Source organism: Hypanus sabinus, chromosome 10, assembly GCF_030144855.1.
Source record: "Hypanus sabinus isolate sHypSab1 chromosome 10, sHypSab1.hap1, whole genome shotgun sequence".
Taxonomy (NCBI): domain Eukaryota; kingdom Metazoa; phylum Chordata; class Chondrichthyes; order Myliobatiformes; family Dasyatidae; genus Hypanus; species Hypanus sabinus.
In genome coordinates, this window is record NC_082715.1 from 145,837,963 (window position 1) to 145,855,789 (window position 17,827).

The window sequence follows — 17,827 nt, forward strand, 5'->3', positions numbered from 1 at the left end:
CGATACGGCATGCTTGCCTTTCTCAGTAGAGGCACTGAGTTCAAAGGTCAGGAGGATTTGGTGCTGCGAAAAAAAAACTCTAGTTAGACCGCATCTGGAGTAATGCATACGGTTGTGGATGCCCCATGATAGGGAGGATGTCGAAACTTTGGGGAGCGTGCGCAAGAGATTTCTAAGGATGCTGCCTGGATTAGAGCGCAAGTGCTACAGCTGGAGGTAGGACAAATTTGGGTTGTTTTAACAGGTGTGACAGAGGCTGAAGTGCTCATTCCTGTGCTGTACAGTTCTATGTTTTAAGTTCTGGATTATATATAGTATATTATAGAAACCAACACCTAGGTTATCATTGCTGGGCACAGCTGGAATTTAAAGCAAGTAGCAAGTTTAAGAGGTTAGTTCCTGAAGAATCTGAATGAGGAGCACTTTAAAAAAGTTTATTTGGTATCCATTAGTTGAGTGCTTTTAATTTATCCTGTTGAGCTTGCATTTTATCTTTACTAGCGCAGATGAGGCTGATAACTACTTTATGACTTGCACTTTTAAACTAGTGCCAACTAAAAGTTGCAACAGATGCAAGGCTGAAAGTTATACCCATATCTAGTTCTGCTTTTAAATGCAGACTTGGTCTATTCATTTACACCCAAGACCACTTGGATAATGTGCCACATCATAGTGAAGACCAGTTTAAAAAAAATGCAGAGGCTGTAAATCCAAAACAACAGTTCAGAAGTCAAGAGATTATATTATATACATATACATGGACCTTTGACAAGGTCCCACATGGGAGGTTAGTAAGGAACATTCAGTCGCTAGGTATACATGGAGAGGTAATAAATTGGATTAGACATTGGCTTGATGGAAGAAGCCAGAGAGTGGTAGTGGAGGATTGCTACTCTGAGTGGAGGCCTGTGACTAGTGGTGTGTCACAGGGATCAGTGCTGGGTTCATTGTTATTTGTCATCTATATCAGTGATCTGGATGATAAATGGTAAATTGGATCAGCAAATTTGCTGATGATACAAAGACTGGAGGTGTAGTGGCAAGTGAAGGTGGTTTTCAAAGCTTGTAGAGGGATTTGGACCCGTTGGAGGAATGGGCAGAAAAATGGCAGATGGAGTTTAATGCGGACAAGTGTGAGGTATTGCACTTCGGAAGGTCAAACCAAGGTAGAGCATACAAGGTAAATGGTAGGACACTGAGGAGTGCAGTAGAACAGAGGGATCTGGGAGTACAGATACATTTTTCCCTGAAAAGTTGTGTCACAAGTAGATAGGGTTGTAGAGAGCTTTTGGTACATTGGCCTTTATAAATCAAAGTATTGAGTATAAGAGTTGGAAATATAATGGTGAGGTTGTATAAGATATTGGTAAGACCGAATTTGGAGTATTGTGTGCAGTTTTGGTCACCTAATTACAGGAAGGATATTAATAAGGTTGAAAGAGTGCAGAGAAGGTTTACAAGGATGTTGCCGGGACTTGAGAAACCGAGTTAGAGAAAGGTTGAATAGGTTAGGCCTTTATTCACTGGAGTGTAGGAGAATGAGGGCTGATTTGATAGATGTGTATAAAATTATGATGGGTATAGATAGAGTGAATGCAAGCAGGCTTTTTCCATTGAGGCCAGGGGAGAAAAAAACCCAGAAATCATGGGTTAAGGGTGAAGGGGGAAAAGTTTAAAGGGAACATTGGGGTGGGGGGCTTCTTCACACAGAGAGAGGTCGGAGTGTGGAATGAGCTGCCAGATGAAGTGGTGAATATGGGCTCACTTTTGACATTTAAGAAAAACTTGGACAGGTACATGGATGAGAGGTATATGGAGGGATATGGGCCAGGTGCAGGTCAGTGGGACTAGGCAGGAAAATGGTTCGGCACAGCCAAGAAGGGCCAAAAGGCCTGTTTCTGTGCTGTAATGTTCTATGGTTCTATATTGCAAGTTTATGAAACTATGGTTAGGCCACTTCTGGAGTACTGCATACAGTTCTGGTCATCCCACTGTTGAGGCTTTGCAGAGGGTGCAGAAAAGGCTTACCAGGATGCTACCTGGTTTAGGGGGAATGTGCTGTCCCAAGGCCTGGATAAACCTGGATTGTTTTCTTCTGAGCAGCTGAGGCAAGACCTGATAGAGGTTTAGAAAATTATGAGAGGCATAGATAGAGTAGACCAGAAGATTTTCCCCCCTTCAAAAGGCAGACATGCCTAATTCCAGAGGGAATGCATTGAAGGTGAGAGGGCAGCTTTAAAAGGGAATGTGAGGGGTAATTTATTTACTCAGTGGTGGATGCCTGGATTGCTCTGTCTGGTGTGGTGGTAGAGCCAAATAGACTAGAGGCCTTGAAGATATATTTAGATCGGCACATAAATGCGAGGAATATTGAGGGAAAAGGACATTGTGTACAAAGGAGGGATTCATGTTTTGGAGTTTATTTACTTTTTAGCTAGTTTGGCACAACACTGAGGGCTGAATGTTGTTATTGTTCCTGTGCTGTACTGCTCTATGTTAAAAACAGAAAATGCAAGTACTTAGGCTAGGGTGCAGACCCTTTGTCAGAAGTGTGAAGTAGACAAAAGAACTTGTAAAGCTGCAGAAGTGGGAATGGGGGGGGCGGGTGGGGGTGGAAGTGCAATTTTCTCTGATAGAGAAAACAGGCTGACAATGGGAAGAGGCTGTAAACAAGATTATCAGGTCAGTGAGTGCGTGGGAGCATCTGGAGGACAAGAACATAAATGCCATTGTAAAATGCAAGGCAGGAAGGCAAGCCCAGCACACCAGGCTGGCATGACTTCTACTCCCCAAAAAAGTAAAAACAAGCAAATTAAGAAAATATTACAGATAGACAATTGATACAGAGCAAGAAATCAAGTCACATGAAGTTGTAGGATTCAATACTGAGCCCAGAATGCTGCAATTAGCCCAGACGGAAAATGAGGAGCATGTCCTCAGGTTTATGTTGGGCCTCACTGTAACAGTACAGGGCTTGGAGCAACAGGAGGGAGTGGGAGTGCGATGAGGAATTAAAGTGGCAGGCAACTGGAAGCTTACACTTACCATAGTAGATTGAACACAGATGTTCTGCAAAGTGATCAGGCAACCAGCACTTGGTTTCTCCTGTGTCGGGGAGACCATATTGCAAATACACTAGATTGAAAGTATATGGGAATGGCTGCTTTGCCTGGACTGACTTTACCCTGGATATTAGTGCAGTGATTTTACCCCACTCTCTCCCTTTTTACTCGAGTAAAAAGATTTACAGAGAAGATTTACTAGAATGTTACTTGGGTTTCAGCACCGAAGTTACAGGGAAAGTTTGAACAAGTTAGGTCTTTATTCTTTGGAGCATAGAAGGTTAAGGGGGGACTTGATAGAGGTATTTAAAATTATGAGGGGAATAGATAGAGTTGATGTGGATAGGCTTTTTCCATTGCGAGTAGGGGAGATTCAAACAAGAGGACATGAGTTGAGAGTTAGGGGGCAAAAGTTTAAGGGTAACACGAGGGGGAATTTCTTTACTCAGAGAGTGGTAGCTGTGTGGAACGAGCTTCCAGTAGAAGTGGTAGAAGCAGGTTCGGTATTGTCATTTAAAGTAAAATTGGATAGGTATATGGACAGGTAAGGAATGGAGGGTTATGGGCTGAATGCGGGTCAGTGGGATTAGGTGAGAGTAAGCATTCGGCACGGACTAGAAGGGCCGAGATGGCCTGTTTCCATGCTGTAATTGTTATATGGTTATATGAGTGTGGAGGATTTTCCTGGCCTGATTTGTTCTCTCATTCTGCATCTCAAAAACACTACATTCTTTTATCTGTGTTCTCTCCCATCAACTCACTGAGCAACTAGCTTGTTTACAGCTGTTCGTTGTTTTACAGTCAGAATTATCCACACCCCCTCCCTCAGCCTCTCACTCCCATCCTCCTTATAGTTTTAGAAGGATCAACACTGACAAAGTCTCTTCAATCTAAACCATTGACACCATTTGCGTCTGACCAGCGAGGCCTGACATACTCAGCATTTACACCATTTTCTTTTTACTGCATTATAGGATGGAAACTGCTCTGGAATGGCTTTGTTCGAGATGGGATAGTCCTTGGTACTGCAGCTGGGGTTACGTCAGGACCTCAGCATTTGTTTTGTTCTCTGTATTCAGTTACACAATTGTAAACTGGCAGACGCACGTATCGGATGCTGAGATTGCTGGGAGATGGTACAATTGAATAATCAGCACTGTCAGCTGAAGGCAATTTGCAATACTTCATTTGGGCCTTTTGTGTTCATGTACTGGATGACTCAATCATTGAGGATGTGGACTTTGATTCTTCACTTACATTAAAATGCATCGACAATAAATTCACTTTTGAATTCATTCAACCTCCCCAGTTTTATTATTCTTATTTGCAGGTGGATCCTCACCTCTTGCAAATAACAATAAAGAAAGGGCCCATGTGAGATGATAAGACTGGTACAAATGCAGCTGGCGACTGTCTGATGAATAGCTCGGAGCTGCTGCTTGGCTAGTTCCAGACCTCGATGTAGTTTATCCAGATTACTTCTGCAGAAAGGCAGAGAGAACACAGTCAGCAAAGGAAGAGAGACCACAGAGTCATCACCTTCATTACTAACATAAATGCACGTATTCTGTGCATTCTGATAACAAGAACCGCCCCAAGATAGTTGGGCGATAATTCAGATCCTGAACTTAAACCAATTATTAACTTCATTTGAAGCACACATTACCCCGCTGATCACGTCTGTTGCATCAGCTTTTAGGAAGAACAGGTATACGGACAGCATCTAGTGGATAAAATATGGCACTACAAGACAAAAAGTGAACTCACTGCTACATTTTCCACTTTACTGGAGATGCTGAGCCAAACAAATCATAACACCCATTAAAGAAATGGCAAGACTGCCCATGTGAAGAGGATTCAAGGGGAGCAATCACGTTGTGGTTAGCAGTGCTTTTTTGCGCCAGCATTTGGGGTTCAATTCCCACCAGTGTCGGTAAGGAGTACACACATTCCCTCCACGCACGATCGTGTGGGTTTACTCCCGGTGCTCCAATTTCCTCCCACATTCCAAAGACTTGTGGATTAGTAAACCATGGGCAAGCTATGTTGATGCCAGAAGCATGGCCACATTTGTGGGCTGCCTCAACATATCCTTGGACCGTATTTCACTACATTTTGATGTACATGTAATAAATAAAGCTAACCTTTAAATGGCCTTTAATAACAAGAGCTGACATAACATTAGTTGATTTAATACATAATTTCAATGTCAACAAAAGGATCCGTCGTAGAAACAGTGAAAACAATACTTCTGCCGCTTGAGCAAAGCGCTATTCATTACTCACTGGCATGAATATGCAACACCTGAACAGCTCGCAGAATGTTAGTGGGCAAGGTCAAAGGGAAGGAGTGTTGGCTGCTGGATGGACTGGGCTGTCAACTGTGTACAGTACTATGAACACATTCAGCTCTTCCAACAAAAATTAGAAATCAACGTACAACAGAATTCAAGTACATATTATTTGATGTCACCGCCTACATAAATAATTAGACAGCAAGGATTTTTGTTTGTTAAGTACAGATCTCTCACTAATGGGCTTAAAGTACTTAAAATACTTTTCTGAAAGTATAATATCAGACTTCTGCCTATTCTGAGTAAGGTAATTCAAATCAGAGGAAAAAATAAAAATAAAATAAGCAATTTAAATGTGCAGATCAAGAATAAAACAGACTAGGAGAAGAACACAGACCTACTTCACTTTCCAGCAATAATTGGAGCGCAGTGGAAAACACGGTGGGCATTCTTACTGACATTTGATCTTTACCAACTGTTAAGTTGGTACAGGAACACAGCAACCAACTTTGTATGTTGCTAACAACCAATTATATCAAATGGACAGCAAGCAGAGAAGTTTTGTGTATTTTTGCATTGTTTCAAAATTTTTTAGTTAAAGCAGCCTATAGCAAACCGAAAACCAACAGTACAGCTTAGATCCCCAAAGCAGAGGTTAAAAGCAAGCCATACCTGGAAAGACTGTCCAAAGCTTCAATAAAATTTTTGTTCCCATCATCTATCTCAATGTTCTCAAGCAGAGAGGTTGCTGAATAAACAATATCACTGGCGAGAAACTTGTTTTTAAACCCAAAGTGCACACTGAAGGTCTGTACTCGAATATCCTTCATCCTGAAAGTAAACAGAATAAATCTTAGAGCAACAATTACCAACGGCAGAAATCAAATTAACTGCTACCAGACTAAACACTACAACTAAAAAGGTGTTGTATTCTCATTTTGCTAACAATTATTTAATGCTCCCTGTTGAAGTCAATGTTGGAAGGGTGGATACACGGCAGAGAGATAAATGAAAATTTAAAAAGGGAAATTAGCAGAATTGATTGTTGTGGGAAGATTGTCTACAGGTTTTTGTCGAAGTGAGGCATCAGTTATATGAGGAAAGGATCAACAGTATTACCAGTTTTTAATCCAGCATTATGTTTTCTATAATTGAGGTCACTTCAATCTTGTGATGAAATACAGATATATAATCCATAGTAAAGTAATTTGCATCTATGGAATTAGAATTCATTCTTAGGACATTTTGTTATCCTTTGATTATTCTTTTTGACAATAATACTAAATATTATTTTAAATATTTAGTTAATTTAAATATTAACTAAATATAGTTAATTTGCATATGTCACAGTAAACAAATTGAGTCATACAGCACAGAAACAAGCCTGCAGCTCACCATGTCTGCGCCAACATTAACCATACATTTACACTTGTCCCACTTTAGTTTTTTTATCTTTATACCACTCTCCCAATTGTGCCCCCCATTCTACCACACACATATACAAGGGAGAATTTACATGGGGCAATCAACTTACTGACCTGTACATCTTTGGGATGTGAACGAACCTGGAGCACCCAGAAACCCATCACAAAGAAAACATGCATCACCTGGGGTTCTGAATGAAGCCAGGTCTATGGCACTGAGGCAGCTAGCTACATAATCTATCGTCTTTCTGGAGGTGATTTAAGGAGAAATGTTGGGCAAAATACCAAAAGTTTTGCTTTTTCTCCCCCCTCTGTAAAATTTGCTAAAGAATTTTAAAAAATCATATACATATGCTATCCAAACAGATCTCTAATTTAACATTTCAGCAAGGGCAGGATGGAAAACTCTCAGTTTAGACCATTTGCTCAAGTCATTCAATGAAGAATATTATTATTATTATTTTTTTTTTTAAAAGGAGTCAAGTACTATCAATTAATCTAAAATCACATCCTCCAGTTCTCCCTGGAGGTTGGCAAAGCACAGTACCAACAAGCCCAATAAAGTTGATGTAAATGGATGGGGAAAAAAAAAAATTCAGAAAAATCCTTACTGCCCAGAGTAATACTAGCCAACGGAAAGATGGTAGCAAATTTTAGCACCAGGACTGTAATAGTATCTTCAGCTGCCTTGTCAATGACCTTCCTTATGCTAGCCTCTGCGCAATGTTCAATTCCATTAGAAACTCCAAAACAAAGCAGCACACACATATGCATACAAGACCATTCAGGCATATTGCACTTGCATCGGAAGCACTGAGTGATTACCTCCCAGATAATAGATAGCCTAACGCCTACCCTTATTATTAGACGCTATTACCATCTTCCTGGGATGGTGAGAGTAAAGGACAGCACAAATTTCAACTGAAACTCAACCAGACCAGTATAATAAATAAAACGGCAAGTGAGCAAGCAACTCCTCCTGATTCCTCAATCTTTACTCCATCTACAAGACATTGGGAGTATTTATCTTTCTCTCAACGAACATTTGCAACCACAAGAACCTCCTTTCAGAACAAAGTAGTCCTCTTAACCGTCCTCCAACAAAATCTTAAGCTTGCAACAAACGGGTAGTGTTTGGTTGCAAGAAACAGGACTGTAGTGTCATACCAAGGCTACTTCAACAGTAGCTTCAAAACAAAAACCACCAAGGGGAATAAGAGCAGCAGACCAACAGGGAAGTCTCTGCCTGCCTGTTCCCCCCCAACATCCTGGGCTTGGAAAATTACTACTGTTACTTTGTTGCTGGCTCTAAATCCTGGAAATCACCTGCTTTGCTGGAATACCTTCAAAGTAAATTTATTATTAAAGTACATACATGTCATTGCATACAACCCTGAGATTATTTTCTTCCAGGCATACTCAACGATTAGTAAGCATTATGGAATCAGTGAAAGTCTGTACCAATTTGGGCGTTCAACCAGTGTGCAAAAGACAAACTGTGCGATAAATGAAGTGCAGGGATTCAGGCAGGATCTTCTCTCCCACCTTTTCCTGGGCAACAGTGGTGTCCTCAGAGGAACAGGTACCAGATTTTCTTATGATACACATACCCACAGGAATAGAGTTTGAAAGATGCTATCTGTATTGTGCAATCAAACAAATTTGACAATAAGAGCCATGAAAAAATGGGTCAATGACCATCGGCTGGAACTATGATGGACCTCTGCTTCTGATCATGTATGCAGTTCGGTGATACTTCACAAACCCCTCTTTCTCCTCAATGCTGTCACTATTATTTGCAACTCTACGTGTCACCATCTCATTCTGAATGTGATTCCAATGTTCTTTGGAGGATCTGCATTGTGTAGTTAGTTGCCCTCTCATACACATGCAACAATTCCCACACTATTTAGTCAAATTTGGGTTACTGTAACTTCTATACAACTGCAATTTTGAGATTTTGTTGCTCACCCAAACTTATTAGCAGACTCCTCAATCATTTCTCGTAAATTATCCTTCAGTGCGATGTCCATCGAGTTAAACTTCTGTCTAACCTGGTTCAGTGGGAGTCTGCAATGTAAGTGGGAAACAGATAGTCAGATTTTACAGAATAATCCAACATCATTAATTACACAAGGGGCACAAGATTCAAAGGTTACGTGGCGTAAGTAACACATTGTTTACTCCTATACAGTAACATCAACTAGGCAGTACTTGATTCATACAAACTAGGCTTTCTATCATCTAGATTAGCAGAGGGGTAACAGAAGCCGGATTCCTGATTGCAACCTCCGTATTGCAAGTTAAAAACATAAAGTGCTGGAAATACTCTGCAGTCAAGGCAGAATCTGCAAAGATGGTGAAATGGAGTTACCACATCAATGATCCTTCATAATACCAGCGACACAGAAAGGATGATGTCCTAATGTTGAAGTCAAATTGGATGCAACTCAAGAGGATTTAAAACCATATTACAAGTAAAGCTGGCTAACCTAAAGAGGTGGAAAAGGGAGAACAAAGTGGAATTCTCGAAAGATCGATAAGACAAAGCATTGTGAAAACTGATACAATCCAGAAAGCCTTTACCTTCTTAGGAATGAAATATCATATGTATCAAAGAGAAATGCTTAAAATTAAAATAATTTTAAAAAATTATCCTGGACATATTTTATTACAACTTGTAAGGTAGGATATCTCTCAGCTGAATACATCTGTGCCCAAGTACAGGCAGTTCCCAGATTACCAAAGGCGTCCATAAGCTGAATATTTTTTAAAGTCAGAAGCACCCATTAATTATATTATTGCATAAAGTCCGATTTCTATAAGTCAGGTCCCAGGGAGCTCTGCAGAGCAAAAATTAGATCATCCAGCCTCCGATTGCTCGGAAATTATGACAGTTCAGCATTGTTCAGTGTGTGCAGCAAGGGTTAAGTACAAGGGGACATATGGTCACATCCAGAACACTGAAGGTCAGGAACACGCCGAGTCTGCAGCTGGAATTATGGTCCAGAGTCATTGTATTGTTGCCCTTTAAGTTACCGTGTAATGCAAGAAGACAAAAGAAACTGGAACATTTGTGGATTATCAAGAATGATACCAGCAGAGTTATCAATTATCAGAGTTTTATTGTAATTTGAACTGAAGCAGCAGCTCATTTAAAAATTATGCTTTGTATTACAAGGTGGAACATGAAAGAGTTCACATACCCCATTTCTGCTAGGAATTCCTGAAGTTTCTTCAAACCCTGTATGGACCACAGCTTGAGATTGGCATAGGTGTAGCTAGAGTTACACATGCTCTCATACAATGACCAGTGGTGGTACAGAGCAAGGCGTAGACTAAACAAGGGTTGAGGTTAAAGAAACAAAAAGCATTCATATTTAAAAAAGAAAAAGAAAAACAATATTCCTAACTTTTAGTTAATTTTAACATGACTAGTAACACCTAAGAAGCTATACAAAATAAATCTCTTCCATATCAGTGAACAATAATGAAGTAGCTACTGTTTCTGGGCTTATTTGGTCACTTTATTCCCCTTACGTATATTCTGCGGCACCTCCTGGATCAGCAAAAGGTAACCTACAAGTTGGCCCCTCCTGATGAAGAAAACTTATCAAAATCTCTATGTCAATACAGAGTCTAATCTGCACAGAGATAATAAAGTTTCTTACTACTTGCTTTTAAAAAAAAGCCAGCTTTGCAGCCATGATTTGAGCTTTCCACTAGGCCAGAAATGCTGAGTCATTACATGCAATATCATTTATTTTTTCCAAATACACTGAAGACAAGTTGATTCCAGATATGAATATCCAACTTTGGTTATGCAGAGCAGAAGTAAGTTTGCTTTACTGTATTCTCTGATTAAAGGATACTCAAAGTCAAAAGAAATTCTCATGCAATCAATGGAGAGAGTGTTCTCCTCATCTTCATTACGATGATTGTGCCTCGAGACATGACGCTGCACAATGCCAACATCTGTCACATACTTCATGCTGCAGAACAAATCATAGTTGTAATTAAGTATCATCCGGTGATCACCAAGAACTATAAACAGACCACACGGCACACTGAAGCAGAGTAAGGCCATCCAGCCTTTAATCCACTTCACCATCCGACCAAGGTTGATATATTATCCCTCTCTAGCCCATTTTTCTGCCTTCTCTTCTTAATGCTCGGCGCTCTTACTAAACAAGAACCTATAAACTTCTACTTTAAATACATGCAATGATTTGGCCTCCACAACTGTTTGTGGCAATAAATTACATAGATTCACCACCCTCAAGCTAAAGAAATTCCTCTTTTCTTTTTAAAGGGTCATCCTTCTATTAAAGCTGTGTCCTCTGGTCTTAGGACCCCCCCCCTACTATTGGAAACATCTGTCAGTGTCAACTTTATCTCGGCCTTTCAATATTTGATAGGTTTCAGTGAGATCCCCCTCATTTTTCACAATTCCAGCAAGTGCAAACCCAGAGCTGTCAAACGAATTTTGAAAGCAACAAATTTCAGTAAAGGCGTGAGCAAGAATCCTTAATCAAAAGAATGTGGAATTCTTAAAATCTTTTAAAGCTGGAAAGAACTAGTAATTAGGGAGTGATGAATTAACAGAGGATTTGAATGGTTAAGAGTACAAATATTAGCTTCCTCTTTAGGTCCAATCATGGTGGTACCAGTCTGCCTGCATTACTCAGCCCTAGGTGCAGAGGGACAATGGAGCTGACTTGTGTACCCATCGGTCCGGACAGGGAGCAGCAACCAATGTGTCTGGTTGCTGACTACTAAGCTCCCATTCTGAATTGGCCCAATATCACTGACAGGAGAGAAGCTGATGGCAGAGCTCTTGAGGTTTTTTTTAAGGGGTAAACGTAAACTGGCTTTGATATTCCTAGAAATGCCTACAGTATTTAAAATGTATTAAAATGAAGGATAAATCATTGAAGCTCTTGAAGTTAATTGTTCTTTAAATTCCCCCTTTAGGAAACTACGGTGACTTTGGCCTATTTTAACACATGCCTCCAAGTACACCAAAAACACATCCTTAACAATCGACTCTAACATCTCCCCAAGCTAACTGGCTATAATTTCCTTTCTTCTGCCTCTCTCCTTTCCAGAAGAGCGGAGCGACATTTATAATTTTTCAGTTCTCCGGAGCCATGCCAGAATCAATTGATTCTTGGGAGATGATTACTAATGCCCCCACAAACTCTTCAACCACCTCCTTTTGATCCCTGAGGTGAGGAACATCAGGTCCAAGTGACTTATCTACCTTCAGATCTTTCAGTTTCTGAAGTACTTTCTCCCTAGTAATAGCAACTTCACTCACATCTTGCTGGGACTCTGCTGGGAAGAACAGGCCCCCAGTCCTCGGGGTCGCATTGCTGATGGCCATTGGCAGGGCTGTTTTAATACGCTTGGCAGAGGATGGAGCTCGGAGAAGCTGTGCCGGAGGGGATGGTCATCAGCTCAGAGGTTTGACGGACTCGGGTCGCTATCGGTGTGTGCTGCGTCTGCGAGGCTGGTTTTGACAGAGCTTCCATTGTGTGCTGTGTCTGCGAGGCTGAGTTGGGCAGCGCCTTGGAAGTCCATAGCAGGGGTACTCCCTTCTGCCGCCAGCGTGGGATGGCGAGTCTGTTGGGACCCTGGGGACTTGTGGAAACTGTGTTGATTTCTTTTGAACTTACAGTCCTTTAACATCTTGGACTATTTTTACTGTGCCCATAGTCTGTTTTTTTTTATCAATTATGCTATTGTTTGCACTGTTGTAACTATATGTTGTAATTATGTGGTTTTGTGCAGGTCTTGTAGCTTTAGTTTTTGGTCTTGTTTTTGTCTAGTGGATTTGGAGCTCCATTCCAGGGAATGCCCTAGACGGTAGCACGATATTAATATGCAGCAGCCTCTCCGGACTCTGGATTGGGGATTGCCAAACGTTACGTGGATTTTCTGGTGTAGTCTGTTTTGTCATATGCTTTTGTGATATCATTCTGGAGGAACGTTATCTCATTTTTTAACTGCATTGCATTTGTGGTTTCTAAATGACAATAAACTGAATCTGATTCTGCCCCTTGACATTCTCGAACTTCCGGCATACTGCTAGTGTCTTCTACTGTGAAGACTGATGGAAAATACTTATTCAATTTGTCCATTTTTTTTGTCCCCCATTGCTACCTCTCCAGCATTATTTTCCAGTGGCCTGATACCTACTCTCACCTCTTAAACTTTACATATCTGAAGAAACTTTTGGTATCCTCTTTAATATTACCAGTTAGCTTACCTCCATATTCCATCTTTTCCTTCTTCATGACTTTAAGTTGCCTTCTGTTGTTGTTTTTTTTTTAAAAAAAAGCTTCCCAAGACCACACTAATTTTATTCCCCCCCCTCAACCCCATTCTCCTGCATTCTGCCCATAACCTTTGAAGCCCTTAATAATCAAGAATCTATCTACCTCCACTTTAAATATACTCGATGTCTTAGCCTCCACAGCTGTCAGCGACAATGAATTCCAGGTACAAAACCCTCTGGCTGAAGAAATTCCTCATGCTAGTGCATGATACCTTGCATCTAATTAACAACAAGCTTCATCTGGGAGTCCTTCACATTAACACTGGACAGTAAAACACTGCATTAGCATTTCTGAACACTTACTGTGTGATTTTGTCATGAACCCATTGGTCGGTCAAACCAACAATAGCCCACCTGGAAAGGAGATAAGCAAAACATTACTTCAAGCAGTAAAATACTGTAAACTGCAAAAACTGTAACAACGTATGATCAAGAAAACAAGCATTAATGACAGATAATTTTCTATAATGATGAAGGAATTGCTTACCACAACATGTCATTCGAGTCCTTTGACATGATCCAAGCCAGTTCAAATATTACCATGGCAGACTGCAGGTAAATAACAGGATTATTAATTGATCAGCTCTGGTCATTTATATTAATCAAGGACTTCCACCACTGTTCAGTATTTTAAACTTTTTCCAAATATAGATGCTTCAGATGCTTTTCAATCAAATCACATGTTATCAGTTTCCAGCTGTCTTTGGAATTTATAAACTCATTGGTCTGTAAATTGTAGTTGTATTAACAATGCAAGTCAGGTTTGTTGACATTTTTCTGTAAAATTGATAGCAACACGTGCAGTTAAATGCAGAAACACAAGTCACTAATACCCTAATCCTGCACAAGATGTACTGGCATTCTTCATATAGGCCAACAGGAATCTGACATGAACTTCAAAACATTTTTACATTTTAATTATACCATTTTTGCTGCGAAATACAAGGTTAACATTTTCAGTTAAGGAGCGAACAGTATAGTTTGATATATTGCTCTAGAGCATGTGAGAGCATGCCCACTGAAAGGTACCAGCACCCATGTGTTGGCTGGGTATGAGGGCTGAGCTTGCTGTAGTCCAGAGGTGAGATCCCAAATGGCAACTCAGCCAGGATAACATATACATGCCCTGCCTGAAGTGCAAATGTGCTTTAACACAACAGACCTGGGAACAGATCGGGTCTTTGGAGCTCAATTGTTTTTAAAATGTATAATGTCTCCAACATTCAGAGACATGTAAAGACCATTAACATAGACATATTGATAATAGTACTTCCTTTGGATGCTCATTATGTTTGATAATGTCACCAATCAAACCCAAAAGACTACAACTATAAAAATCAGACACAGGCCCCAATGCTATTATAACAAGCGTCAATCTTGTATTTATTCAGCAACTGGTACCTGAAGCATCATAAATTAACTGCAGGATTTTATGAATGCAGAGCAGGATTAAGGTTTAAAATAAGATTGTCTTTGTCACATGAACATTGAAACATTCAGTAAAATATGCTATTTTAGCAACAGCAAATATGCTGGGAGCGTCCCACAAGTTTTGCCATGTTCATAGCATGCGCACAATTGACTAACCCTAATCCTTATGCCTTCTTAGAAACTGTGGGAGGAAACCCGAACACTCAGAGGAAACCCGTGCAAATTCCTTAGACGGGCAAGAAATGAATGCTGATCTTCTGATTGCTAGTGCAAGGCATTACACTAACAACCCTACATACTGCCCCAGTATGCATTAGTAACAATTATGTCAACATACTGCCATAAATTGGCATTGAGAGCAGTGTTTAATTTATAAATAGATTATTGGCATATTTTTGTACTCAACTGAACTGAGACAAGACCTTGGTGTAACGTCTCTTTCAAAAGTTGCTATTTCCAACAATCAAGTAGGCTCTGGAACATTAGCCTGGCTGAATATTTATACAGCTGTGTAAACTCAGTATGTGGTTGCAATCCTTATTCCAGAATCAGAGTTCTTACTTCAGGGCAACATTTTCCCCAATATGCAGGACAGCCATATTGCCAGAGCTATCATGTTTCAGATAAGACATTAAGTCATGTTAAAAGAATAGGAAGCTTCCAGTGCTCAGCTGGTCAGCCACAATCCAACTGTGCTTTGTGACCTTGCTGTGTGCAAAATTGTCCATCACTTTTGTAGCAATGACTGCACTTCAGAGGCTATTCACAGACTTTGAAAGCAGTTTGGGGTGATACAAGAATACAAAAGCTCTGTGCTAAAATGTCAATGGAGAGTCCCAGAATTCTGATGCCAGACTTGGAATACCAGCTGATACTGGAAAACATTGGTGCAGGCAAATGAGGCTGACTATTCAGGGTCCACTACATTGACAAGGGGAAGATAAAGTACAGTGAAAAAGTTTAAATAGTTTGTTTCAGAGAATTGGAAATGTATACCTCAGTGAAAAGAGATTCCAAAGAATGAGAAAAGCTAGAGGCAAACAATCCATTTGAGTGTGCTAGACTGAAGAGATATAGCATTACACTTACAGGAAATGTTTCCTGTCTGTCACGGACTGGAATCTAAGATAGCAGGAAATCATGCCCATACGCAAACTTGATTCAGGGAAACTTTCCATACAACTTTTTAAAAATTCATTAAAAGGATCACAGTTTCTTGAAGGCAAAGATTATGAAGTGAGCAAGCAGTTCTCATTAGCTCATAGGTTTTTTTTTCCCGCTGATTTTCAAAATTAATTTGCATGCCATCAGGTTCCAACAGTCCACTGGGTACTGAAAACCTGTACGGATCAACTGGCTCGAGTGTTCCAGGACATCTTCAACCTCTCATTTCCCCTCTCTTCAGATTACTGAATGGCCCATGAATGCTGCCCTTATTCTTTTTCTGCACTATTTTGTAATTTAAAATAATTTTATTTCTTTGTTACACATATTACACAGTTTCAAAACAGCTCTTTATCTCCCAAGAAATACAATGAAGTAGCTCAATTAATGTTTTTTTCCCCAGATGCTTTGAGTAAATGTTGAGAATTTAGTAGCCGTGAACAGTGAAGAGCAAGGGCAAGGATGGTTAGCCATGCCCATCAAACATTTGAAAATGATCACCTCTCCAGAAACAGTCAGGCTGTGAAGAATTTACTTTCTCATTTATGGACTGTGCTGGAGGTCAATAAAAGGATAAAGGAACAATTTAGTCCTGTGTTTGGTTATCAGACTGTATCATGCTAAGAATCCTCATGGTGACTGAACAGATTGCGACTAGAACCAAGGAATGAAAGGAAAATGGATACAAAAAAAAATACAAATATGCTTGTCCTGCTACCTTTGGCATTCTCAAAACATAATAATTTAAAGTTTGTAGAACAGGTCAAGAATTCAAAAGACGTCATTCAGAGGATAAAGGATTAATGCATCGTGCTTTGCCTACACCACATACAGTACAACCACTACTTTCTCAAAGTGTTTTTGAAAGAAGAGACGAACTTTCCAAAAACCACAAAAATCCTTTGAATGGATCCGTCCATTTATCTAGGCTAAGTGTTTTTATGAATCATCCCAAATATATCATCTTCAAGTGGAAAGGGCTGGATTACAACACACACATCATCATTCTCTCCATGAAAGATGGCTCCTGCTTCAAAGAATATGCATGAGTAGATGTTCAGCCTCAAAGCTGTACACCTCACAAAGAACAAGTAGCACGATGTGGACTGCACATCCTTCTGCTCACACTGAAGAGCAAAAGAAAAATTCAGTTCCTCTAGACAAACAAGATTGTTGCCGAAATCCTGATAATACAGAATAGAACTTTGCCATAACCCGCTGAAAAGTGAAAGATATCTTTTATTAAAAAAAGTACAAAAAATGCAGCATGTTTCCCTGTATTTAAAGGATCAAAACATTGCTAGCAAGCAAAAATTTATGGAGCACATACAAAAATATCTTGGTGTTGTAAGGGAAGAAATTGTAGAATCTAAATATACTAAAAAAGGAATTTCCACACTCTGGATAGTACAGCGAAGAACCCGCAAATGGTTATGTCTCCTGTTTTGGAGTTTCCAGTTGTTTCGAAATGTAGGTCTGGCTAGTGCTAAAGTTACTCTGACAAAATGCAGCAGTAAATTCTGTAGCTGATGCATGCAGGAGGAATATGTTTATAGAAGCTGAGAATACTTAGAGTTGCTCAAAGTACACAATCAATCCTACTCTGTTCATACAGAACTTTTAAAGCAGTATCAGCACCATTCATGACTAAAAGCATTGCATCAAAACATACAGAATTTCTATCCAAATGTCTGGCTTCCTCTGAAATGTTGCTGATCTTGAAACTTGAAAATGAGATTGAACAAGTTGGAAGAAGATTGCGTAGCTCTATTAGGTGTACATGAACGGGTACAACACTTCATATAAACAGAATTTGATATAGTAACTGGAGCCGTCTGCTGTTTACAATAGCTTAGGTATAGTAGAACAGATTTTGAGGTGCTTTGATGAAAAGTGAAATCAAAAGGAGAGGTATTGGAAAGGAAAGCAGAGGTTAAAAAATTATAATGAGGTTCCAGGAATACACAATAAAGAGGAGCATTAGCTTCCTGACAGAGGATATGGAACGCATTCAGTACACATTCCACCACAATGTCCAAAAGGAATAAGGGTATTTGGCAATGGATATGAACTTGACAATGATCAGAAATGAAAGTTGAAGGACTAATCTCTG

At 39.9% G+C, this 17,827-nt stretch overlaps 1 protein-coding gene across 2 annotated transcripts in view; it reads right to left on the bottom strand.

The window, feature by feature from the left end:
* Positions 1-17,827, bottom strand: part of cdc45 (CDC45 cell division cycle 45 homolog (S. cerevisiae)) — a 64,158-nt gene that overhangs the window by 14,559 nt on the left and 31,772 nt on the right. For both annotated transcript variants that reach the window (XM_059981326.1, XM_059981327.1), the window contains exons 8-14: positions 13,607-13,668; positions 13,423-13,473; positions 10,652-10,771; positions 9,986-10,117; positions 8,751-8,849; positions 6,028-6,186; positions 4,405-4,543 (exon numbers count right to left, since the gene is read on the bottom strand). In XM_059981326.1, coding sequence (XP_059837309.1) covers positions 4,405-4,543; positions 6,028-6,186; positions 8,751-8,849; positions 9,986-10,117; positions 10,652-10,771; positions 13,423-13,473; positions 13,607-13,668 — 762 coding nt within the window. The remainder of the gene's footprint in view (positions 1-4,404; positions 4,544-6,027; positions 6,187-8,750; positions 8,850-9,985; positions 10,118-10,651; positions 10,772-13,422; positions 13,474-13,606; positions 13,669-17,827) is intronic.